The sequence below is a fragment of the Homalodisca vitripennis genome, chromosome 3 (genome assembly GCF_021130785.1).
Source record: "Homalodisca vitripennis isolate AUS2020 chromosome 3, UT_GWSS_2.1, whole genome shotgun sequence".
Lineage (NCBI taxonomy): Eukaryota > Metazoa > Arthropoda > Insecta > Hemiptera > Cicadellidae > Homalodisca > Homalodisca vitripennis.
In genome coordinates, this window is record NC_060209.1 from 118,006,697 (window position 1) to 118,032,954 (window position 26,258).

The 26,258-nt window shown below is 30.6% G+C and overlaps 1 protein-coding gene across 4 annotated transcripts in view; it reads left to right on the plus strand.

The window, feature by feature from the left end:
- The first annotated feature begins 4,132 nt into the window (after positions 1-4,132).
- Positions 4,133-26,258, plus strand: part of LOC124357394 — a 98,157-nt gene continuing 76,031 nt past the window's right edge. For 3 of the 4 annotated variants that reach the window (XM_046809151.1, XM_046809152.1, XM_046809153.1), the window contains exons 1-2: positions 4,133-4,344; positions 25,259-25,432. In XM_046809151.1, coding sequence (XP_046665107.1) covers positions 25,283-25,432 — 150 coding nt within the window. In that variant the 5' untranslated portion in view covers positions 4,133-4,344; positions 25,259-25,282. The remainder of the gene's footprint in view (positions 4,345-25,258; positions 25,433-26,258) is intronic. The other variant, XM_046809154.1, reaches the window with a different exon arrangement.

The following is a 26,258-nucleotide window of genomic DNA, read 5'->3' on the forward strand; positions in this document are numbered from 1 at the left end:
TCTATTACGCAAGATTGAATTCCATGATGGTATGTATCAGTCTGTACAATTGTTTTTAGCTTTACTGAAATCAATCACTGATGGGTATATATCAAGAAGTTTTTATATACAACATAGGCTTGAACATCGGATGAAACGTTATTTCTACATTGGCAATACTGATGTCTATTCATAGCAATACTACCTCCATTCAGTGGATCTAGTTAGGATTTGTCAAAGATACCTGATACGCTCAGTACCTTTAAACATCGGGGAATCCTGGCGTAACAGTGTTAAGATAAGACAGATATTCAGACAAGTCGATTAACCATATCCACCCTGATACTGCAAAGATAACGTACATAGCCTTAAAATTACACGAAGCTCTGTTTTGTTTTTTTTATATATATATATATTTTTTAATTATCTAAATCCTTACGGCAGACTTGGAATTACGTACACCATAAAGTCAATTTTCACTTAAAACAGTGTTTGCACTGATTTCATCTGCGATTGGCTTTGATAATTATCCCTCGATTATTCTATATGATTCTTTTTATGGTTGTCAGAAATCGGCTTATTTCGTTGAATAATGTTACGTCAGAACTGGATAAATTTTTTTTGCGTTTTTCTGGGGTATCGTCATCTGGTATTCTTCTAATTTGTTGGAAACATGAGTTCCTTGCATAGTCAAATTGTGAACATTTCATTAGTAGATGATCCGCAGTCTCATTCACTCCTGCAGTGCAATTCAAGCATAGAGGAGTGAAATAAAGTGTCATTAGATGAAGAGTCTTGTTCACTGTAACATATCCTATTCTTAGTCTGATTATATTTACTATTTCCCTTCTGCTAAGTCTCATATCTCGGTTCCATGGCAGTAAAGGACTGATAGGTTGTATACTCCTATACCACCTGGCCTTTGTTGTATTTAGCAACAAGTTGTTTTTTTTCTTCAAGTATCTTGGTGAGTTTTTAATAGGATTTAGAGTCATTACTATTGGAAAGTGGTTGCTCCCCATTGCATCAGATAGGACTTCCCAGTTATCAAGGTGTGTGTAAAGTTCAGGGGTTAAGAATGTTAGGTCTATGGTTGACTGATTATGAAATAAGATCAGAATGGTAGTGAATGAATGGTTGTTAGCCAATATAAAATTTGAGTTACTGAAGTTCCTAAAGACGTCATTACCGCTTTTGTCAGGTTTTATGCAGTTCCAGAACTGATGGTGAGCATTAAAATCTCCACAAATCATTGTATTACCTTGATCTAGGCTTAAAAAAATGCTTTTGCCAGAAGGAGCAATTTATTGATTTTTTAGTACAATATACGTTGTATATATTTAATGATCTAAAGGAGTTCGTTATTGTTATGCCTAGGATTTGGATATTATTCTTATTATGTTCTTTGATGATTTTGACGGTAAGAGAGTTATGAATAACGAAGGCTATACCTCCATAACCATCTTCTCTATCAAGTCATAATATCTTTGAAATTGTTATCTCTGATCGTATCATGTGGACTAAGCCATGTTTCTTGTAGGATTGCAACATGAATCTTGTTTTTTGTCATATATTGAATAAGTTCTGTCCAATTTTTGTTTGACAGACTTTAAGTTCGATTGAATGAAATTTAATTGATTATTTTCTTTTCTATTCATCAGCTTTGTTATGCTAACACAATTTATCTTCCATCTGCTGAGAGGCTGTAGATTTTTTTTAATTGATTGTCATCTGTCCACTTATTATGTCGAGAATGAAATGAGTTATATATATAAATATTTTTAAAACCTGTTACGTGACATAGTGTTTATTAACCTTGTAGTAAAATTATACGCGAGTCTTTATATCGAATAGAAAAGTAAGCTGTTCTTCGATTGCTTTAGTGATATTTTGACAAAACACGCATACGTAGAAATGTATGTTTGTTATATACGGACATAATTAGTGCCTTTGAGAGTCTACTAAACTGCCATAAAGCACTGTCAAAATGCAGTACAATTACTCCTTTATTTTTTGTTACATAAATGAGGTTTCTCACATTGGAATGGATTACTGCTGGTGTGCCGTATCTTGTAAATAGTTGTTTGAATTTTGATATTACAGTATCTGATGATGGATCTGGCCAAGGATATGAATACTGAATGAGAATCTTGAATACTCCTCCACAATAGTAAAAATGTAACGGTTTCTTCAAGATGTTGGTAAGAGCCCTTTTAAGTCAATATTAAATCTTCAATTGAAGAGGTTCGTCTGGACGGCATAGTAAATTATGGAAACGTCTAAACTGATCAAGTTTTTTTGATTAATAGAAAAAATGAGAAAACATGCCAATTGTTCCCTTGACAGAAGCAGTATCTGTAGGAAAATGAAGATTCTTTAGGGACAGAAGACGGTCTAGTCTGGTTTGATCACCTCATTGCTGATTGTGTAACCCTAAAATTAATTGTGGGCATAAAAACTAACTTTTAGTTTAGTTAATATATAGACCATATTGCTTACACGAACCCGTCCAGATTTTTATTGCGATCTTACTAAGACTTGCCACATATTATAACGCCATTTAGATAAGCAAGAGTATCGTTAAGATTTTCAAACTAAATTATGAATCTCTGAAATGCAGGAACACCAAATGGAATTCTTTTGAGTTGATACAGTCGTCTACATGCTTCAAAAGCCGTATAATGTTTATTTTCTTCTCTGATTTCTATCTGGTGATATACATTTTAAAGTCAAATGTACTTAATATACAATAACTATGTCTACAATCTTTGGAAGTGGATAAGCCTCTATGAGAGTGAACTTATTTATAGTAAGAGAGTAGTAAACGACCGTTCCGCATTGTGATTACGGGACAGTGTGGCGAGTGTTTGTACCCACCATGGTCATATCTTTTAGCCTTAAGGCTTAATTCCACCTTCCTTTAATAGATTACATATTTCCGTTGAGATAAATTTAAAGTATAATTCAGAGTAAGAACTATTTAATAGATATCAGCTTATAGCCTGATGTAAGATGTGCAAGATGACTATCGGATCTACCTAGGTACATTTCTAGTTTTGAGTACCGAGCAAGTATGTCTGTGCACAAGTAAAAAAGTGGCTTTTTAGAAAACCAGAATTAAGATATTTATTTAGAATACTATCCTAACTATATCAGTACATTTTTTACATGTTGATAACTGTTTAATTTAATAAATGTTAATAAGAAAATAAGTAAAATTAGTGTATTAGTATAATACAATAAATGATTTAGGTTCGCAGAATGATTGTGGACGCTGCAGAAGCTCATATTTTTTTACATGTTTTAAGAAGCTAGACATATAAATTTATTTTGTTTTAAACCTGTAAAATGGAAATTAATTGTTGTATATATTTTAAATTTTTTATTTATTTTAATTTCTCGCTGACGTCAATACTTGTAAAAGAGGTCAGTGTATTTTTCCTATCATTGTTAAGTTAATTCAATTTTGTAAGTTTATAGGAAATAAATCATTTATTCATGTCATGCCAATTTATTGCATTTGCGCATAAACATGGAAGAATAGAGAGAGATGCATGCTATAAACATTACATAGAAGTTTAATTCTTATAAACAGGCATCTATTGTCTGAGAACTTAGTTTACCTGAAATTAGATTTAATTTCATACAGTTGAGCTATGCCCTAATATTCAAATTAAAAAACTGTTCATTTAGATAATAAATCACATGGTAATAAATTATTATATGTTTATTACATATTATATTCTGGGAACAGAGTAACCAGGTAACAAGCTAATAAGCAAGATGTTCCTAAAATATGATGTTCTAGATGTCCAAATAAAATATCCCTGCCAATTTCTGTTATAGATAAGTCTGAAACAGTCCCAATAAATTTTGTGTATATAAACAGAGATATTAATGCTCAAAGCGCAAAGGGGGATGGTATGGTACAATGCGGTATATAGATGTATATATTTAATTTGTATAATAGATAATGCTCAATTAAATCGTTAATACTTCATTATTCTTCATAACAATAATTGTTCCTGATATTACTAGTAATGTACAGTAGTTGTATTACTATAAAAATATATCTTTTGGAAGTATCTTCTTACTCTTTGGATGACGTCATTTTCCAAAATTCAATGATGTGGATTTGTTGAAGACCGCATACGGCAGTAGCAGCACCTCTGCCCTTCCTTTCTTTCTTGTACTCCCATTTTCTTCATAGTTCTTGTTCGTGTTCGTGTTGTGTGTAACAAAGATTCATGATGCGTCCATGTTATAATATGTTCGTGTTGAAAATGTACATTTTCGTAATGTTTATTATTTGTTCTTAAAGGTGATTTTCCAAAAGGACATTGCATTGGTGTTATTCATTTTCAGGTAAGTTCTCTAAGAAAATATGAAGTATTGTGAAGTATGTTAGAATTAGGTCGTCTGGGTTACGTAGCAAAGCTGGGTTTTCCTGTTAGGGAATATTTTTTAACTTTGTTGACCTGCAATACGTTAATAGCTATCAAGAGTTATAAGTTATTCATTATTTTTCTACATTATTGCATCATAGTTATTGTAGTAGGCTATTGTTAAATGACGAAATATCATCTTGGTTTACCAAAACCTCTCACCTGTTAACCATTAACTTAACAATAATTAAGTCCTATACCCTATTATACTAGAAACTAAATTAAGGCAATTTTCTTAATCCTCTAGTTACTAGTATGGCCAGAGATTTCCAACTTAAAAAATTAAATATTGGTGAGGAAAGATTCCATTATTCCACATGGACCACCAAAACAGTTGAAGAAAATAGGTACATAAATTAAGTCTCCTACAAAAATAGAAATATATTACATTTAATTGTAATAGCCTAGTTATCAATAGACTAGGATCACCCCTAGTTTATAAAAAAAGAAATAGCAATCAAAAAGTTGGTAAAATAGCCCTGCATTGACCTTTTGTTTTTTTTAACCATACTGCATGCTGCAAGAGTTTTTCTGCTTGTGAGGGTAAGGGCAATAATGCATTTATAACATATGGCCTAGGTCTTAATTTGTACATATATTGGAAACAAATGAAATTAGCCTATATTTAACTGAACATTTCTAATTGTAGGCCTAAACTACACTTGGAGGATGCAGTATAGTAAGCGGCCACTACCACATTGATCTAAATTATTGAATAGAAATACATTCTAACTATAGTTAGGCTATTTACTGTTTTTTATTATTTTCAGTTTATTTAACGTATAACAATAACAATATTATTCAAAACTAATTCAAAGTAAAATAATTTATTTGTTAGCCTATTTAAGTAAGATAATGGCCATGATTATGATGGCAATGAACCATACATTATTTATGTCACAAGCTGTCAGACATGTTTATCCTTGAAAATAATAAAAAGTGAGTTGGTAGGCCTAAACTAAATGTTGGGCTACACTGCTTTGCTTTTACATTTATTTTATTAACCTAAATTGTTTTTATTCCTCACTTAATTTTTTTCAAAGATCTTGTTTAAGTTTCTGAGATATAGTACTCATCACATACTTTTTTTCAAAGATCTTTATTAATTTCTGATATATAGTACGTCAAGGATTTTGTTAACACTCGTTAATATTGTGGCATTTGTTAAGTCGTGATGGCACATAATTTTACTTTTTTGGTAATAAATCTGTTATTTTTTAATCTATATTGTCTAAATTATACCATTTTATTCAGGATGAAATTCTGAAGCAAAGTATGTAAATCTAAATACATATTTAAAAATATTTAGTTTATGTTCTTAACCAAATTGTAAGTAAATTTTTCCATATTATAACCATAACTTAGGAAATATACAGGTACTTGTTAAGTTATAATCAAAATATGAGCGTGGGTGCATACAGTATTTAATTATTATTAGGCCTACCAAAAAGTATTTTTTGATATAATTTTTCATAAATATATCAGCAAAAACTAGATTAAAGTTGCTATAGAATGGGAAAATGAAATTGGATTGCTTTTGAGTTTAGCAAAGTTTAAGTCTAATGTAAAGGCAGATTTTTTTCAACCAATAATAACTAAAGCTTAGCCTATTTAGAATATTTTATTTACAAAATTATCTGTGTTGATGGAAATTAGTATCTTGTTAAACTAGGGTATTGTTATACTTTTAACTACATAGGTATTTCAAATACGTATATAGTTTATATTAACTATTTATGCTTGTTTTTTTTTTTTCAAGCTAAGGTTCATTTAATATATAATATAAATAAATAGATTTATATATATATATATAAAAATATATATTTTTTTCTATTATTGTAGGAGACTTTTAATTTACCTGTGTTTGTATATATATATATATACAAACACACATATACATATATATATATATATATATGTGTATACATATATATATATATATACTGTATGCAGAAAATAAATGCTCAGAGGCTTCTTTAAACAATAGAAGAAAAAGACTTCATATAAATCCTTTAATATTTCGACTTTTATGTCGTTTTCAAAAAGGTACAAAAAGTGTATATAATGTAAGAATTAAAAGTAAGCATATGAATTTTTATAATCAGTTGAAATATTCTGATTTATACTGTAATTTATAAACTCCTTGGTATATTATACTAAAAAGGGCTTTATATTAAAATTAAAATTTAGATTAATAACTTAAATTAAGGCGTTCTAACAGCATAAAATTAAATTAAATATTAACAATTTTTTAGTTGTACATTCATAAAAAATTAATAAAATTTTAATAAAATTAATAAATTTAAATATAGACAATACATTGTTTTAGATTTGTTAGATTAATTTAGACTATTTTAACAGATCATTTCTTATTTAATCCAAAAGGTAATTTTGACTTAGTGACTAATTGATATGCTTGTTCTAAATTTTCTAATTGAATTTTTGAAGAATCTTCTGGTACTTTACAAATCCCTTTTAATGTGTAACAATTATTAAATATTTCGTTATGAGCCAATGCATGTTGCAAAACCAATTTGTCGTCTTGTGTGTTGGATGAAGACCGATGGTTATTCATTTTTTTTAGTAATTATTTTTAGTAAAGCCCCTAATCTGAAGAACCTTCTGGTAAGACCTAAATTATTGCCTAACCAAATTCCAAATTCAGATGCTGATCAAAAGTTTTTAGGTTGCCATTCTTGCGAAGACAAGCGTTGTGCTACATGCAAAATTCTAAATCCTTCTAAAACTTTTACAAGTAGCACAACTAATAAAACATACCAAATTTCAAATAACATTAACTGTAAATCAAAAAATGTAATCTATCAGTTGTCTTGGAAATTTTGTCCCAAGGACTATATTGGTTTAACGACAAATCCCTTACATTTTAGGATGAATAACCATCGGTCTTCATCCAACAGACAAGACGACAAATTGATTTCGCAACATGCATTGGCTCATAACGAAATATGTAATAATTGTTACACATTAAAAGGGATTTGTAAAGTACCAGAAGATTCTTCAAAAATTCAATTAGAAAATTTAGAACAAGCATATCAATTAGTCATTAAGTCAAAATTACCTTTTGGATTAAATAAGAAATGATCTGTTAAAATAGTCTAAATTAATCTAACAAATCTAAAACAATGTATTGTCTATATTTAAATTTATTAATTTTATTAAAATTTTATTAATTTTTTATGAATGTACAACTACAAAACTACAAAATTGTTAATATTTAATTTAATTTTAATATAAAGCCCTTTTTAGTATAATATACCAAGGAGTTTATAAATTACAGTATAAATCAGAATAGAATATTTCAGCTGATTATAAAAATTCATATGTTTACTTTTAATTCTTACATTATATACACTTTTTGTACCTTTTTGAAAACGACATAAAAGTCGAAATATTAAAGGATTTATATGAAGTCTTTTTCTTCTATTGTTTATATATATATATATATATATATATATATATATATATATATATATAAACAATAGAAGAAAAAGACTTCATATAAATCCTGTATATATATATATATATATACAAACACATACACACACACACATGTGTCAGTTTAATTTTTTATGTGGTTAAGTGTTAGAGAGGACTTTATAGTCATAACTTCGCCTCTAATAAAGATATTTTTCATTTCATTTCCTATTTACCAATAATGAAGCATGAAGAATTCATATCATTGTTTTGTAATTAAAAAAATCACAATTTTCTGAATCATGAACACTTTATGAACATTTTATTTATATTATTACTGTATTTAGATAGTTATTTACATGTTTTAAAACGTCAAGGCTTTCAGAAACTATCTGTGAACAGTTTCCAGTCCACTTCCATTTTCTTTTGGCATCTATGTCCTACTTTATAATTTCGTCTTAGGTTAGTGATTACTTGTGGCATATCAGTAATACACAGAAAGTGCTGAGGAGGTACTGGATACCTGTCTTCTCGCTGAGGCCAGTAAAAGCTATCTGAAGGGCCATGAGAATGTATAAATTAAACAGTGTAGTCCTCTTCTTTATCATTATTTTTTCAATCCATCTGCTTTCATACACACAAGCAACATATGACTGGAGATAAGGTTTTATATGCAGGGGTGATAACGCTGTTCATTTTTTAAAGTTCCACCTAAGACTGATTTTCAGTAGGATCCACACTTATATGGTTTGCTATTATTTCATTCTCTGATGTAGTACTGAAAAAGTGGAAATTTCTGGTACCAGTTATAGTTGTGCCCTCAGATCAACGTTTTTCTAGTCTATCTCGAGCCTCATTTATTTCTTCTTCTTTAAAGAAAAAGAAAGAAAAATCTTAGAAAAGAGACTACAAGAAAACATGAACATTTGGTATGCAATTGTTATTTGATCAGGTTTTAACGCACTCTGAAGAATCTTTTTTGTCACGGTTTCTTTGATGGTACCTCCAACACCATTGCAAACTGTTTTGCTATGGCTAGGGGCATGGAGTGGCCAACAAAGTTCGATAACAAAATCAGATGAGTGATTGCACAAACTCATCATACTTTTAGTTTTTATATTGGACACTGCAACCATCTGTAAAGTACTAAACCTTTATAACTGATAAATAATTATATGGATAATAATATCTTAATATATTCTTATGTTTTTTGCTGTACACAGTTGACAAATAAGACGTTGTGGTTCAGATCATCTGAAATAAAGCACTAAGCAGTTTCTTTTAACCCTCCAAGTGGTACTATTGCATTGTGTAATATATTTGTTTTTGTCAAATTAACGCCATGGCTCTATTTTGTAAGCCTTTGAGTAGAATGAAAAATAACAGTCAGCTGATTTTGTTAGCTGTTGCCGCGCTCGCCGCACGGTATTTTGTTGTAGTTTTCGTCTAGGTTAGTTATCGTTCGGAGGGCCGCGACGTATTGTTTTGATTTATGTTATTATTCACTGTGCGATAGATTCTTGCTTCTTGTGTGGGTATTTTCTATTTTATTATGAGTCCTTACTGCACTTCAGGAGGCCTGTAGGGGGAGGCAGAAGAATGAGGGTAGCGCAGCAATCAGAATCTGATTCTGACTAAGTTTCTTTAGTCAAATGTAAATATGTACATCTTATACATGTATGTATATAAACAAAAGGACCATAAAATAAGATTGTTTTTACTATTTGTAATTATTATAACAGACATTTAGCTTTTGTGAGGTTATATGTACGTCCAAACGAAAATTGTTTGAGAAGTGTTTACTTTGAATGTGTCCATTGTGCAAACTTTGGTGTGCAGAACATTTTTTTAGTTTTTATGTTTTGTGTGTGTAGTTTTTTTCAAAAGGCTTTGAAGTGAAATTTTTATTGTTCACAATGAAGTTTGAAACAATTTGTATATTTTGAAATATTTATAACCATGTTTTAACCCTAGAACTGGCGGTCATTTCATCCTGTAGTGTCGGGCTGTTTTGGAGCTTCGCGCAAGGTTTTTTTAAAAAAATTATTAAAAATATAAAATAAAAGCAATATAAATAAGAGTATATATTTTTGTGTTCAGAATTAAACGTAGAATTGCACTATATTGTAAAATTAACCATCAAAAATTTTCTAATAAACACTTTTTTTAATCAAATATAAAATTTACGAAAAATATTTCTTAAATTTGGGGGGGACCATACCTAGCAAATGAAGTTATAGTGAGAAATATTTATAAGTGAGATAGCCATTCTGTGTCAAATTTTATCTAGTTTCAGAAAAACATAAACATTATACACATTTATGAAAGCATCATAAAGCTATAGAACAAAAAGCAGCGATGCGTATAAATTCTGAAAATCGGGTGTACACGTAAGACTTTGGTAAAACAAGTTTTGCTAATACATTTATCTATGAATACATGTTATTTGGCATATTTTATTACTTAGAATAAAATAGAATATACAGTAGTAATGAAATAATTACCATAAATTATTTTTTGAAAAGTAAAAAAAGTTAAATTTTGCCATTATTCAAAAATTTTGCGAAAAATTTTCATTCAGCAAAATATAAAATAGTTTCTAAAGCTTGTACTATATCAAAATTTATAAATTTATGGTTTATAAGTAATAGGAAATATTATGTAGTTAGAAAACTATAAATATAACTAAAGATATTGAAAAAATATAGAATAACCCAAACAGTTATTATATATAACCAAAGAAATTACAGGAAATATATATTTTATTGTGAAAACTATCTATTTACCAAAAATAAATAGTTACTTCAGAGCTAAAAGAGTGCTATAAATAACGTTTAGTAAGTGAAAACAATAACAAACTATGTGAAATGAATTTTAGCCAAGTCATTTTGCCATAGCCTACACAAAGCCGGTAATTTCTCAAACATATTTCAGTAAATAGAAATTGATTTATTCTAAAATATATATGTTTACACTACTACGACATCAAACAACACACTACACATTAAATACGACACTAAAACACGCGTAAAACTATTAAAACTTACAAATATCCACAGCTCGGCACGAAAGTGATACAGAACGGCAGCGGCAATATGGCGGTCACAACAAACGGCGTCGCGTTTTCTTTTACGTTCAAAATAACAAGCTTGCTACGTCATAACCATAATACAAAGAGGAATAAAACTCATCTGTTCCTTAGCATTTTTCTTCCCGAATCCAATGGTGCATGAATTATATCGATACGTTACCGGAGTATATTATAAAAAGTAATTATACGAGGGAATGTTTGACCCACAAAATTTTGACGGTTAACACCACAAAAGCGGCATTAACCGACATAATTATGTCGATTAACAGTTCTAGGGTTAAAACGCATTTACAACCTCACCATCTAAAAAAAAAACAAAAAGAAAAAATTATACTATTCATTAAGACTTTTTTTTAGAGAAAAGTGGAAATTGTTTTGAATTATCTTTATTTTCTAAAGCATGTTTTTCTGAAAAGAATGATATATAACACATGATCTTTGAATGTATATTTGTATCTTAAAAGTAGCTTTTAAGAAACCATGTATTTTGCTTCAAAACAGCCCAGCACTTTAAAGTGATTTAATTAGCACTTGGAGGGTTAGTGCTCCATCAGTTGCTCATGTGTAAATTTCAGTTGGGTGCAAAGAACAACTTGAGTGGCTCCAATGGTTTGATTGGATTTTATTTTGTAGAACAAAGCTGTAGTTTTCAGCAAAGTCCATTAATATTAATGCTCCATTATCAGATAGGTTTTCCTTTGTGATTTTTAAATACCTATTTTGGGTTTTCAAAATGTAAGAGTGAGGGATGAGAATTTCTATTTTTTCAACCATTAGATCGATAAACTCATCAATTGGTAGGCTTGTGATTAAAGTTTCATATGATCATTATTTACCCATTGAGAAAACTTAATTTCTTTATCTTCATCATAATCCTCCAACATGTCTTAAGTGCTTTTTTTAACTGTTCATCTTTTTTAGAACAATTTTTGCAGCATTTTAACATACACAGCTCATCTTTTTCTGTTAACCCTTCAACGCGTTTTGCCGTACTAGGTACGTCATGACACTTTTACTTGAGATCGCGTTTTGCCGTACTGAGTACGTCATGGAGTAGTCGGTTATTTTTGTAGCTGTAACAGACGACTATCGAATGTTTTCAATGAAAAATGTATACCAATCGAAAGGAGAAGATTCAAACTTTCGATTAATTGAGTCGATATCTCGAAAAATCGATCTTTAGAAAAAATATCTGAGTAATCAGCTGCATTCAAGACGACGTCATTGCCGTGCAGCCGATCGTTTGTCAGCTTACGTTTGTTGTTGTTTACAGTCATTGTTAGTGTGATGGTTATGTTCAACTGACATATTTTTGTGTGTTTTACGTTCCTTTGTTTAGTTATTATTATTAGTTTTACAAGCTAACTATATTGTTTTGAAGAAGGAAATCCCGTTTTGACAGGAATAATTTGTTGTGTTTTATAAACATGAGTTGGGGATGGTTTGTAGGTTAGCTAGCTAACCTTTTAGGGAAATTAACCTAAAGTAGGTTAATTTTGTTTAATTTGGCTAATTTTAAACACTAACAACATAGAAGTATAATAAAATAATTATAAACTTGGGTAATTTGCTTATATTATTTATAAAACACAAAATCTCTAAAAAACCGCTAGAAAAATCAACGCAGGAGGGAGTATGACCATGAAAAAAAAATAACGCGTTGAAGGGTTAAAAGACCAGTTTATCCATAAGCTAATGTACTGCTTCCTTATGATTAAATTTTAGTGCAGAAGCTAACAAATAAACATTTTGATATGACACACAAACACTGCATGAGTGCCAGGGGACCCAGCTAATACACACAATTTGAGTCGAAACCTACAAAATTTAGATGTCAATTTTCAAGTGGGGATAATTCTTTTTGAATACAATATAAGTTTTTATCAATTACATTGTAACAATTGTTTTTACACTTACTCAATCTTTGGCCAAAACCTGAATTTTTTCCTTTTTATTCAAATTTTCACTTAATTTTTCTTTTATTAGTCTCAACAAGTATGTCAAAGTCATCACATTTCTTTTACATTTCTGTGTTCTCTACTTCTGTTTCACTATCTAAGTCACTTTGTTTTGTGTTTCATCAACCTTCAGACATAAGATAACTTGTTTTTAACTGTTAATTTAATTTGTTTCAATTTCCTTTTAGCATAGTTCTTTTTTGAATGAGATTAAATGGAGTTTAATTTGATGGGTGTGACATCCATTCCTGTCGATGACTCATTAAGTTTTTCTTTTTCTACCAATCTTTATTCTAACTCGTTCATGATATTCAGGCATTTCTTCTTCATTACTTTCATCATTGCTGCCATGCTGATCTATTTCTTTTTCTTTTTACAAACATTTTCGGCAATTACTGCACAGTAGCTGACCAGGAATCACATGCATACCTTATCTCTCATCGTAATACTTGGATTTTTGCAATGACACATTTCTTAAATTTGTCAAGTTTCTAATAAGTCTTGAATTCTGGTTTTGGAGATAGCAGCATGACTATTGTCTTTGCTCAAAGTAGTTTAGATAATAATACAAATGATGAGCTCAAATATTATCTTCTTTTGTGTAATTAAAACTTCTTCTCCATAACAATAATTCAACTTGTTCTTTACTTAGTTTTTCTTTATAATGTACAACTCTTTATTACTTGTTAAATCAGTGTTAAAACATAAAGATGATGATTGAATCCCCACTTTATATACATATTGTGATTCATGAACTGTACCTGATGCTGAAAGTAGCATTTCCATTATGAACTTTTGTGATGATCTTTCAAAACATAAAACAGCTATTTTAACACTAAAAATAGATTATAATGTTTATTATTTTATTAAAACTAGTAATATTCCCAAAACAAAGGGAAAACACAAATATGAAGAAAATGCTGAATAATATTTAAAAGACACAAATATATTTATTAAGACTATTGAGGTTAAAATTAGATTAATAAATCACTACAAATAAAACAATTCAACCAATATCCTTGTAAAATAAATCACAAGAAGATAAAACAATTAAATCAGCTAAAAACATGTAAAGCTCTGTAATCTGTATCTGTGTAAAAGTTATAACTCCTAACACATTGAGACACAACAAGAGACTGAGTGGCTCACTGGTTGCCAGCCAAACATGAAACTTTCATGTTACATCCTGTAAGTACCACAACTCCCCCCTCCCACTCACCAACCAGGCTGCAGATACTTGATTGCCCTTCCTATTATATATTTCTACAAAAGTTGTGATTTAAATATGATAGAGTCTTTTTATAGTAAATTATATTGTCAAATTCCTTTTGATAGGCCTAATAGTAATTAAAATACTATAGGCACCTAGGTTTATAAGTTGGTTATAAGAACAAGTAACTATGTTATTTTTAAGTAATGGTTATAATATTGGTAAATTGACTTACAATTTAGTTAAAAAAACTGAGTATTTTTTTAGTTTATTTAAGGAAATCAGTTAATTTATTCAGTGGGTTCTACAATTAAATGCATTTAACATTTTCCTTGCATTATTCATGGCTGTAAAATACTTTCTATATATTGAAAAAGTTTCTCACTTTATATTTTGTTAAACTCAAAAGCCCATCAATGTTACTGACTTAATATTTTATTTATTAATGTTTTATTGAATATATATATATATATATATATTTTATTTTTCAGGGAGCTTAAATATGTAGGCCGATTTAGATTTAAACTAATTACATATTTTACTTCAGAATTTCATCCTGAATAAAATGGTATAGCTTAGAACAATAAAGATTAATAAATAGCAGAATTATTAACATAATTAAGTAAAACGATGTGATATTATGACGTGATAAATACCACAATATTAATGAGTTTTGTCCAAAACTTTGATGCACTACTTCTCAGAAATTAATCAAGATATTGGAAAAAAACTTGGTGTGGTTTCTAATGCTTATGGTTTGAATCAACTCACCAAATTTCATCAAATTCTGACAATCTTGGGTGTCACCCTCTGGATGAATTTATATGGAATGACCCTAATTGGAAATACCTGTAACATAATTTGATTCAACATTTTGGTTTCGGTAGTTTAAAACATAACAATTGATTTGATTGTGGTGGTGGTTGCTTATACTGCAACCCAATCGGCATATTTCAACCTACTGTCACTGGCCGTATTATAGGGACATTGTAAAAATGGCGTCAACTCCTGATGTCCATATAGTACGGACATGCGTTTTAATAATTTTACTAGCCACCTATTTTATCAAAAACTTTGAAATTCCACAGACTTATACGCATAGATGTTTTGCATTGAAATATACTGGTTTGTAAAGCTTTGAATTTGTATTTTGTTAGTCTATAATTGAGATTGCTATTCATCTCAGCTGACTGCTCACTGATTGTCGCTGACAGCTGTATTTCAGTATGAATATCCCACCTTGTGTCCTGTGTTTGGGTGAAAATGCTATAAAGTACAGGAGTTACATTTTAATTTGTTATTTTTCGTTATTTGATAACGAATAAAAAGGATTATTCAAATTCTTCTTAACCCTTTCAGGGCCAGGACCAAATATGAGATGTTGCAAAATTTTGTTCACATCACATATCCACTTGTGACTAGCCAAAAGTGCCAGGCTAAATTTGGCGATTTTGCAGTCTCTTAGGTTATAATTTTTCATAAAAATTAGAGAATGACCTAAAAGTTGCACTAAATTACTCGTATAGATATATACTATCAAGAAAAAAATATATGGATGTAGTTTTAAGTAATTTAAAATTTAAAAATATAATGTTTTAATAGATTACATAAATTTTTTTAATTTTTTTATTTTATTTTTTGCAAATAACTCAGAAAGGAAAAATAATTTTCATGTGGGAAGCTATTTTATTATATTGTACATTTAGAAAGGAACAACCATACAAAATTTTGTGTTATTTCTATCATAAATAAATTTGTTATGACACATTTTGTATAAATACGCATAATTGTACTTCGCAACATTTTATAAGTGTTAAAGCAACTGACTCTTACATTGCAAGAAACTTAAAATAAATATTCACATTGTGAATGTACCGGTTAACACATGATTGTAGGATCCATAAACAGGTTCAATACAGTTAAAAAACACTATTTACCAAGAAATATTTACACAATATTATTTACACTATTTCTATTTACAAATGTGCTATTTACAATTTCACTCCCGTGAGATTGCAAATTGTCAGTCATTGTAACTACTACACACAATAGCTAAGCACGTAACAACTAACACTAATACTATTTAAAAATCACAAAATAAAATAATGAAGAAGAATCCAGCATACGATAGTACGAATACACTAAAAGCATAATAAAGAAAATTAACAACAAAAGATCGAGTCAGCTGATAATGTCACGTGACAATTACGAAATAAAAATATATATATTGCCGCCTGGCGCTTTTCGCGTATGTCACCGATGGCAATATTTTGCCGCCTGGCACTTTTCAGACGCGATCTATGGTGGCAATATATTGCCGCCTGGCCCGGAAAGGGTTAAGCAAAAATACACTTATTAGTAACTTAGTTGCATGGATGTGGGCCATGACGACGATTTGAGTGACGGCTGTCTTGACACTCTGAATAAATTTTTTACTGATGTAAATATTGTATTAACCCTTTGAGTGCCGCGGCGTTTTGCTATATGGTATGCATAAAATGCCGAGCCAAAATGGCTGATTTTGCAAGGGTCTGGTTAAAAATTAATAAAAAATAACAAAAATTTTATGAGAAAAAACATTTTGTTTTTTATTTTGACACAACTTAGTGTTATTGAAATATTTTATTTTTTCATTTTCAGTTATGTTATCTTATACTCCATTCAATTCTTTACAAAAAGACATATAAAAACTTATTTTATACTTATAAATAAAGTTTTTTAAAAATAAATATGAAAATATGAACCGCTACAAAACTAGAAAGTTTCTCATTTACAGACAGTGTTTCAAGACTTGGATAGTATTTCCGTTGTTTATCAAGACATGTTTATAAATTGTTGCCTAAGTAATAACAAAGGCTTTCATCTCATCAGTAGTCATTGGCAACCATTCCTTAACTCTTGAGTGATCTTTCATTAAGTCCGAATTTTTTTGAATGAACTGATTTGAGTACCTGTTTGTTTTTCCTGTCAGACTACTAAATAATATTTCAGTAAAAAAAAATAAAAATAAACACCAAGGCTAGATTCAGGACGAGGCATATGTTTTGGTCCAGGCAGTTCATTGTATCCAATTAGAATAAGAGGGGAATCTTTGTCAGGCCTAACTTCAATCCAATCGGAGGGGTATCAAATAATAATGTATCAAATAAATAAATATATTTTCTTTATAAATATAATACATTTATTACTTATTTAACGTTTTTATAAAAATAAAAAAAAAACATTAGCAAAAACATTTTGATTTTTATTTTGACACAACTTAGTGTTATTGTAATATTTTATTTTTTCACTTTCAGTTATTCTATCTTATACTCCATTTAGTTCTTTACAAAAAGACATATACAATTTTTATTTATACTTATAAATAAAGTTTGGAAAATAAATATGAAAATATGAACTGCTACAAAACTAGAAATTTTCTAACCTAACCTACACTCTGTGTATTACTGCTAATGCTTAAATCTAATGCCTGCAATACTAGGTCTTCATTGTAAGCAATGTTTTTACGACTCATTGCTTATAAATATCACTGAACAAACACAAAAATTTGTATTTGTTACTATACAAAAGTACTAGCTGCTTACGATCACCGGGTCAAGTCATTGTTCTACTTACACACAGACTAAAACAACTTACACAAACAAAATAATAGGAAGATACTATCACTTGAAACCCATTTACACTTAATAACTTTCAATATTTACAATCGTTTGTGAAATAAACACCAGCACAAACAAAACATGTGACAGCTCTTCCGTGTAGTTGTTGATTCGAAACTCGACTGACCGTATATATCAGAATCTACCCAGAATGCAACAAAACCTTTATCAAAAGTTACGTTGAAGCCTTTGGAATGCGTATCTATAGTCATTGAGCCAATGTAGATAAATAGTATATAAAATATAAGCGTTACTGCAAGATCGCAAATAGCGATGCTCCGGCACTCAAAGGGTTAAAAGTATTAAAAAAATTATTTTAAATGTCTTATAAATATATATCTTATAAACAGTTCATTATTTTATCAGAAATAACTTTGTTTAGTGCATGTTAAGTACTATGAATTTCAAAATTCTTGTTTACATTTACTTGCATAGAAATAGCAAAAAGGAAAAATGACGTGTCCTTACAAAAATTGATGTAATAATTTTTTTATGAATTTTTAACCAGACCCTTGCAAAATCTGGCATTTTCGCTTGGCATTTTATCCTTACCATATAACAAAACGCTGCGGCACTCAAAGGGTTAATTTTTATTTGAACATGACTGCTGTGTGTATGTATAAAATCTACACAATTTTACTTTTAGTAAGTAATGCAATTTTTGTACACTTAGAAATCGTGTGGAGACAAGAAATATCACCAAAAGATGGTCTGGTCACAATTACATATTTTGCATATTATTGCTAGCTTTTTTTTCTGGTATATTTATTACCATTGTGTAAAGAAGTCATTATCATTTACACAAAAAAAACTGTATTTAAATAAAAAATACAATGTAAAAACAAATCATCAAGAATTGTTAAAAAGAAGTCACCATTAAGATAATGTCAAGTTTATATGTCTAATAATGAAAATCAGATGAACAAAAACTTTAAACTTTTATAAATTATATTTTAATGTGAAATTTGCACTTTTTAGTTTGAACAAGTTCCTTCAAGTTTGGAATTGAGGATGCGCAACTGATTCTCATTAAGTTAATAAGATGAGTGATTGTCTGTCAGGTGTGATCTGAAGCAGTTTTAAATAAAATTAGTTTTTAAAAAAGGAGACACACAAATATGTAGAGCCGAACATTGTGCACAGTTGAAATGCCAATTTTCTTAATTCAAGGTATTTTCAGCGCTTATATACTTCCAAAACTGGTTCACAAGCAAGGTCTTTAACTTCAGTAAATTTCTTGAAAGTCAGTAATCTCTATTTACAAGGCAGCTCTGCTTGAGTGAATAATCTGTCCTGCTTCATTCGTCCTTTTCATCATTAGGTTTTAAAGAGAAGCAGTTGCTTAGAATTTGTACAATATTTCTTATTGTTTTAAAATCAGAAAATCTAGTTTCAAATTAGCTTTAGTTCTTGAAAAGTTCTTAAATGGTTAGATATCAATATCAACAGTTTCATCACAGATATATTTTGAGCTTAAGAAAGTGGAATTGTTCATCAGTTGCAGAAACACCTGACACCAGATAACATTCTTATTTGAAAAACTTCTAACTTCCGTCAGAAGTTCGTGCACAAGTATCCCTTTTCCTTATAGCTTCCAGTTTAGTAGATTTCATGTTTGAATATATCTCTTAAAAAGGCAATTGTCGCTACATTCAGTTCTGTATCAAGTAAGAAGCCTAAGTACTCACTTTCGATATCTTCTTCACCTTATTTTTGGACGTATAAAATTGACGATTCAAATTACAACTTGCATTTTATACTCAAGAACAGGACTCAATTTCTAGCACAAAATACTTTGATGAATGATGCAATGGTAGAATAGTGCATTTTCATTAAATCTCGGGTCACATATTATTCGACCAACCAAGCCTTGTCCCAGCTAATGCCCAAGCTCCATCTGTTGTAACCTATATTATTTTGTTTCAAATCTAAATATGTACTTTCAATAAATTCCATTAAATCGTGCAAGTCTCCTCCATGAGTAAGATCTTCCATTGATATCATAGTTAAAATTTCTTCAACAAACTGCTCTTTAGCGTTGTCTCAAAATCTCACAAAAACTACTAGTTGTGCCGTATTAGTGATGTCACTTATCTATGGCCAATGCAAAGTTATCTGTACCTAAAACTTGTTTTAACATTTTTATCTGCTAACACCTCTTTAATGTCTAGGATTTGTGGCTACAGAAAGTGGAATGTGAGTAATAGTGCCATGAATGTCCTGTTTGGTTTCAAATAAATTCTCTGCAGCAAACATGCATTTTACTATTTCATATGTTTTGTGAGAATCCATGAAATTCACAAAGAGGTTTTTGCACATTTTTCTTGTTCTTAGATCAATTCAAAATTTTGAGTGAGAGTTAAATATCTGGCATATAAGGAATCAAACTTTTGATTTGTGTAAATTGCATCAATTGGAAATTTTGTATCAAATATTTTGTGTTTGGTCTCAAAGTGATGCTTAACGTTGATGTTTTTGATAACAGATACAGTTTGCTGATAATTCAAACACATGGATATGACCCTAGCTCAATTTGGAAGTATGAACAAATATTTATCAGTCCATTTTGAGAAGAACTCTATTCTCAATGTTTCTCTTCCCAACTGCAAACTCCCTTATAAAACTTGCAACAACACCAAACACCATGTTAAACACAATAAAACTGCAGTCTGTAAAACAACACTGTATTAACATTCACCAGCAGCAGGAGACTGACAGAGTGATAGGCGACCTGGTCGGGAAAGTCGAATCCGTGGGGAAGTTTCAATTCGTGGAAGAGGTCAGTGCAATTTGGTACAATCGAATACTGATGCTTGAACTCACTCACTGAACACACTGAAGCGTAGCATGCAGTGAATAAAAGTTTGTCTTGTCAATTTAAAAAAATTGATAATTGTTTTGCAGGCTGTTCCAAACGATTTGGCAATCTGAACCTGGCTTATGGGTTAATCCATTGCGGATCGTATTGTTTTGGCGCGCGGGCACCAGTGGGCGCGAATTAATTCACGGGCAGCGGCCGCACGAACAGCAATGGTGCACCACATCGTTTCGCTCGCTATTGTATACTAGATAATTCAGCTGTGAAGGTATTCGTTCAGATGGAACATGGGCCTGCTGGTGTATCCGTGATGTAGGAACGATAACACGCGAGCAAGGTTACGGCGTGGCACAGATGATGTCTGAATCATAGTCTAAATAAAGCGGCTCGGGCGAATCGATTGCAACATCCGGGCCATTGTCTAGACTAAACCCACCAACATGAACGTCTGCGTCGTTTAGTTGTGTCACTATCCTCAAAAGTATTATAATAACAACTGAGGAAAACACCAAATCAGAAGCGCTAAAAAGCAGAGAGTAAACTCATATGAATGATTTTTCAACTTCGACATACAACTGCGATCTGTAGGATATTTATAAAACTTTTGAAAACTCTAAATGTAGACCGTTGTTAAACACTCTTAGTAGACAAGTGAAGACGATCGCCCGATCTATCAGACATTAACAGAACTATTTGGAGGGAAATTTAAAAGCAGACCGCTTTTGCGACCTGAGCTCGTCACCGTGCCGTTAGGCCGGCCGCTGCGTGACGAGCCCAGCTTGTCAGTGATCCGCAATGGGTTAACATTTGAGTCACACCAATATTCTATTTGGGGTGCAACTTAGTCTTAATCATGAAATCATGAGTTTATTTAGTACAATAGTACAGGATTGTCGGAAATCGATGGCTGCCACCTCACAAGGAAAAATAAGAATAGGAAATCCAATGTTTGCCACTTCTGGTGGTCCTAAACTGCTAGTTGAAGGATTTAAGTAATATCAAAAATTTAAATGTTTAAAAATGTAAATGCATTTTTACAATTTTTTGTATTGCTTTCTTGATGTCATTATACATTTTAAATTTACTGTGTTGTAATGAAATGAAATGATTCATTAGTCCAGCAGAATATTACACTGTTATTAGGCTTATCAACACATTAAATAACAATTAAAAGTACTATCTTAAACACTGATACATAATATAGCGTAAAACTAGGTGATGTATGCTATTTCACATATTAATTATTTTCTGGTGAATTTCAAAAACATTACAAATGTCATCAGAAGCATATATTTTAGATTGAAGCCTGTATTCTTTAACAGCTTTTTTGAAAACCTTTAATGTAAGAATCTCCCACCACACTAATGTATTTTATTGACAAAATAGTGACTATTATAAGGAAAATATTTTTTTAATGGGTTGTTCTTTGTATAGGCACAGGTAGAGAATGGATACTACGTGTTTTGTAGTTATGATAGGAAATAAAGGGATTAGATTATATTCCTACGTAGGTTTTACTTGATTTTTCATAAATCTTGTTTGTAGTTTTGAAAATTCATGATAAATGCTGTTCATAATTTCATCTTGTAGTATTGTAGTGATTACCAGTTGAAAAGTATTATTCAGGGGATGTAAAAAGATCTTAAAAGAGATTTCTTAAAATACTTTCACTTTTATTTGCTTTTGTAAATATAATGGTAACATTTAAAGAAAAATGGGTTAGAAGGGGAAGTTGTTACATAACGATGTAGTTTCTCTAGAAAACGCTGAACTCTATCATATAAGCTTTCTCCTTTCGTCATGTTTGTTTACATCAATGTTATATTGATTTTTACATTGTCAATAGTCATATTTATGATGTCCCGGGAAGCTGCTCTTACCTATGGAATAGCGGAGCTCTCACAGTTGAGTCATGATATAATGCAAGAAATATCCTACACTACATCTTAGATTTTTCAAAAGTGGTTGAATTATGTTCTTATGATATTAAACATGTTTTTTTAAAGCTTAAAAAATTTTGGATTTTCTATCCCGATTAGAAGTGAAAAAAACATTTGTCAAGGAATGATTTTAACCCTTAAACTGGTGCAAGTTTCTCTCAGTGGTAGCAATTTTTTTGTGCTTAGCCTCATCTATATATACAAGTGTAAATTAAGTCCTGATACGCTGTGATGTATTTCAAACTGATAGAGTTATCAATGTAAAATCTTCACCATACCCATTAAAATAATTTTATGGACTTTTCGAAGGATTAAAATATTTACCCCCCCCCCCTATTTCAAAAGGGGGTAGAGGAGGTCACTTAAAATTTTCAAATTGCAACCCCTCTCTTGTAACATGTCATTTGAAAGGTAAATTTAAAAGAAACACAATGACATGAACAAAACATCTATACGGTAATCCTAGCAAAGGTTATGGGCAAAGAACTCCTTACATCTAAGGGTATAAATTAAGTTCTGATACGCCTGGATATATTCCAAACAAATTGAGATATCAATGTGAAATTCTCACCAGGCTTTTAAAAATTACTTTTTTAGGTAGAGCTTTAACCTTTCCAGCGTTATTGACGCGGATCCGCGGAGGGCCACTACAAGCTCAAAACGTTATTGCCGTGGATCCGCGTTTTTGCATTCTTTATTTTCTTACTGCTAAGTTAGTTGAATATTTTGCTGCTAGATGGTTCTAGTAGTCATGCGACATACAGACGGGTTGCCCTGCCTCGAATTCTGTTACAATGGGAGTGGCAGTTGCTTCTAATTGGCCAAACACTGTCTAGCGGGCGTGGCCCCGCGCCTTTCACAAAGTCATTGACGGGAGCTCCCGTCAAGGCATCTAGCCAGTTAGTTAGTGAGAAGCGTCCGGTACACGCATATGTATTTCGGTTATCGCTTATTTTCTGTTGTGTCCTATTCTTTTTAAAGTCAATTATTCATATTATATACAGCAGTTTCCAGTATTTTATTTAGTGTTTTTTACCATTATTCGTGTGAATGGCGAATCCAGACTATACGGAATTTGAAGATTTGGTAATTCTGAGCAATTACTTGGCCAACCCCAAACTTTTTCATATTTTTTTACGGTCATAAGGATGTTATCAGAAAGCAAGAAACATAATTCAAGCCCCGCAAGGCTGTCCTACAGTTTGCCGAACGATAAGAAGGTTCAAAGTCCAAGCGAAAACAGTGGTTTGCGGAAGACGCGCGGAATGTCAGTTGTGACAGCCCGCCACCAAATAAACACTCTTTGTCTACTTTTGTATTTTTCTAATTTTATTGGTTTGTAATATAGTATATGTTTATCTATAAAACTGTGTTTCATTCCCATACTTAATGAATAAATGATAAAAATATTAGTGACAACTACACTGCTACGATATTCTCAAAAGTTAACAATTAGCCTAGGAAATCCAAAAAGGGCTAAACAAATTTTATTTACCGTTAAATAACTCTATTTTGACATACAGAAACGAAAATAAATTTAACTTTACACATTGGAAATTTTAAAAAATTGTAACTTTATCAAAGATCAGGTCTAACTTTTCATGACGCTTAAAGGGTTAAATGTTAAAATTGCAACCCCCCTATCTTATGACATGTCATATTAAAGGTCTGTTCATTAAAAACACAATGACACTAAAAACACATCTAAGCCGTTTCTAGTACAATTTTTGGGCAAATAACGCAAAAAATAATAGTCTGTAGGGATAATGCCAATGTCTTACGTTTATCAACACAATGCATGCGTAATATCTTTTAGTAAGACTTTGAGGGGCCCAGCTTATTTCTTTTCGTAGCATCTAATGTTTCTGGTGTACATAATTTTGGTAAGAGGTGTCTTTTTCTAGATGGTCTTACAATGTAAGGGATTATTTGCCCATAACTTTTGCAAGGATCGTCCAAGAGATGTTTTGTTTTTGCCTTTGTGTTCCTTTTGAAGCTACCTTTCAAATGACACTTCACAAGATAGTGGTTGCTGATAGAAAATTTAAAGTGACCTTTCTCTACCCCCCTTTGTAAAAGAGGGGGAAATATTATTTTAATTGTTATGGTGAAGATTTTACATCGATAACTCAATCCGTTTGGAATATGTGCAGGTGTATCAAGACTTAATTTACACCCTGTATATATAAGTATGTATAGTATAAAATAAGAATAAAATAGTATATTCCATTTTATTCAAGAATGTTCAATGAATGTTATTCTTATAAAGTAGTAAAATATATATATATATTAATTTCTATCACTGTTTTCTTGCAAAACATTAAACATTTTGAATAAAGATCAATTCAAAGTTTTCGATGTGTAAAGAATTTTAGTGATATAAAATAACATAATATTCAAAAGGTAGAGAATTTAATTTTGAGCAAAACCAAAAATAATATAAAGTTTAGAAACTTATTGCATATGGAAAATGTTTACCTATATGTACAGTTGATCAAGTGACAACTGAAGCAAAGGGATGGGATATCAGTTGTGTTATGTATCATGCAGTAACACTTTTATCTACATGTTTATTTCTATTATTATTTTATATTCAATTATATTTGTGAATGATTTTTATTTATATAGGTAGTGGTTCATATAGGGCTGTTGGTACCTAGAGAGAGTATTTGTTGGCACTGTACCTTGAATATGATTATCCTCATATAATTTTTCTGTTGCAGGTGGAAGTCTCAAGTAAATTAGAGATGTCTGAGATAGCTGAAAGTTTTGCCTCATCTCTGAGTGAGCTTACAGTAAACAGCAAACCTCACATCAACATGCTGACTATGTTGGCTGAAGACCACCTGGAATATGCGCCAATCATCACTCAAACTGTTCTCACCCATCTACAAAAGGTCAATATAGTTTTAATATTTTCAATTCCTAATTTAATTTGATCGACTGATAGTAAGTAGTAGTCAATAAAAAGTTGTTCTAGGTAGTAATTATGGCTTTTCAGTACTTAAAAAGATTTTTACCAATTCATGGGTTTGATTATTTAGTCAGTAATTAATGGCACAATTATACATAAAGATCAATTAACTAAATGTATTCGCTTCGAATATCTGTTAAACTATAAAAAAAAAATTAATTTGTATATGTGATGCTCCAAGTATCTGTTTTACTACATAAAGAATGATTACATTTATGTATGTGACTGTATATATTAATAAAGATTGGCGGACAAAAACTACTTGCTGTGATAGCACTCAGAATCCAGATATCTTGCTTGTAATTTATAGATTGGTTGATGTTATTGAATTCTCTACGTTAATTTATATAATGATTCTTACAATCACACTACAGGGTATTTGGAAAAACTGTTTCAACACTTCAGTATGTTGATGGTACATGTGGAAAAACAAGAAATCTTGTAAACATATGTACTAAAACCCGTAGTTTTCCATTTGCTTGTATGTGTTCTTTTTACTTGATCTAGCATATTACTCTCTTGAGGTAACAACGGGTTGGTACATGTATGATGACTTACAGGGCCTATTTACACTTGGAGTTTTTAGTTTCTGCTTGGCACCTATTAAATATGTCAGCATATTTAATTATAAAAGTGTAACTATTAGTACCACCAGAAAAAATTACAGATAATTTGTGTTCGGAACAAATAAATAGTTTCAAAAAAAGTAACTTTTTACATTTATGAAAGATGCAGTATTAATAATTTTA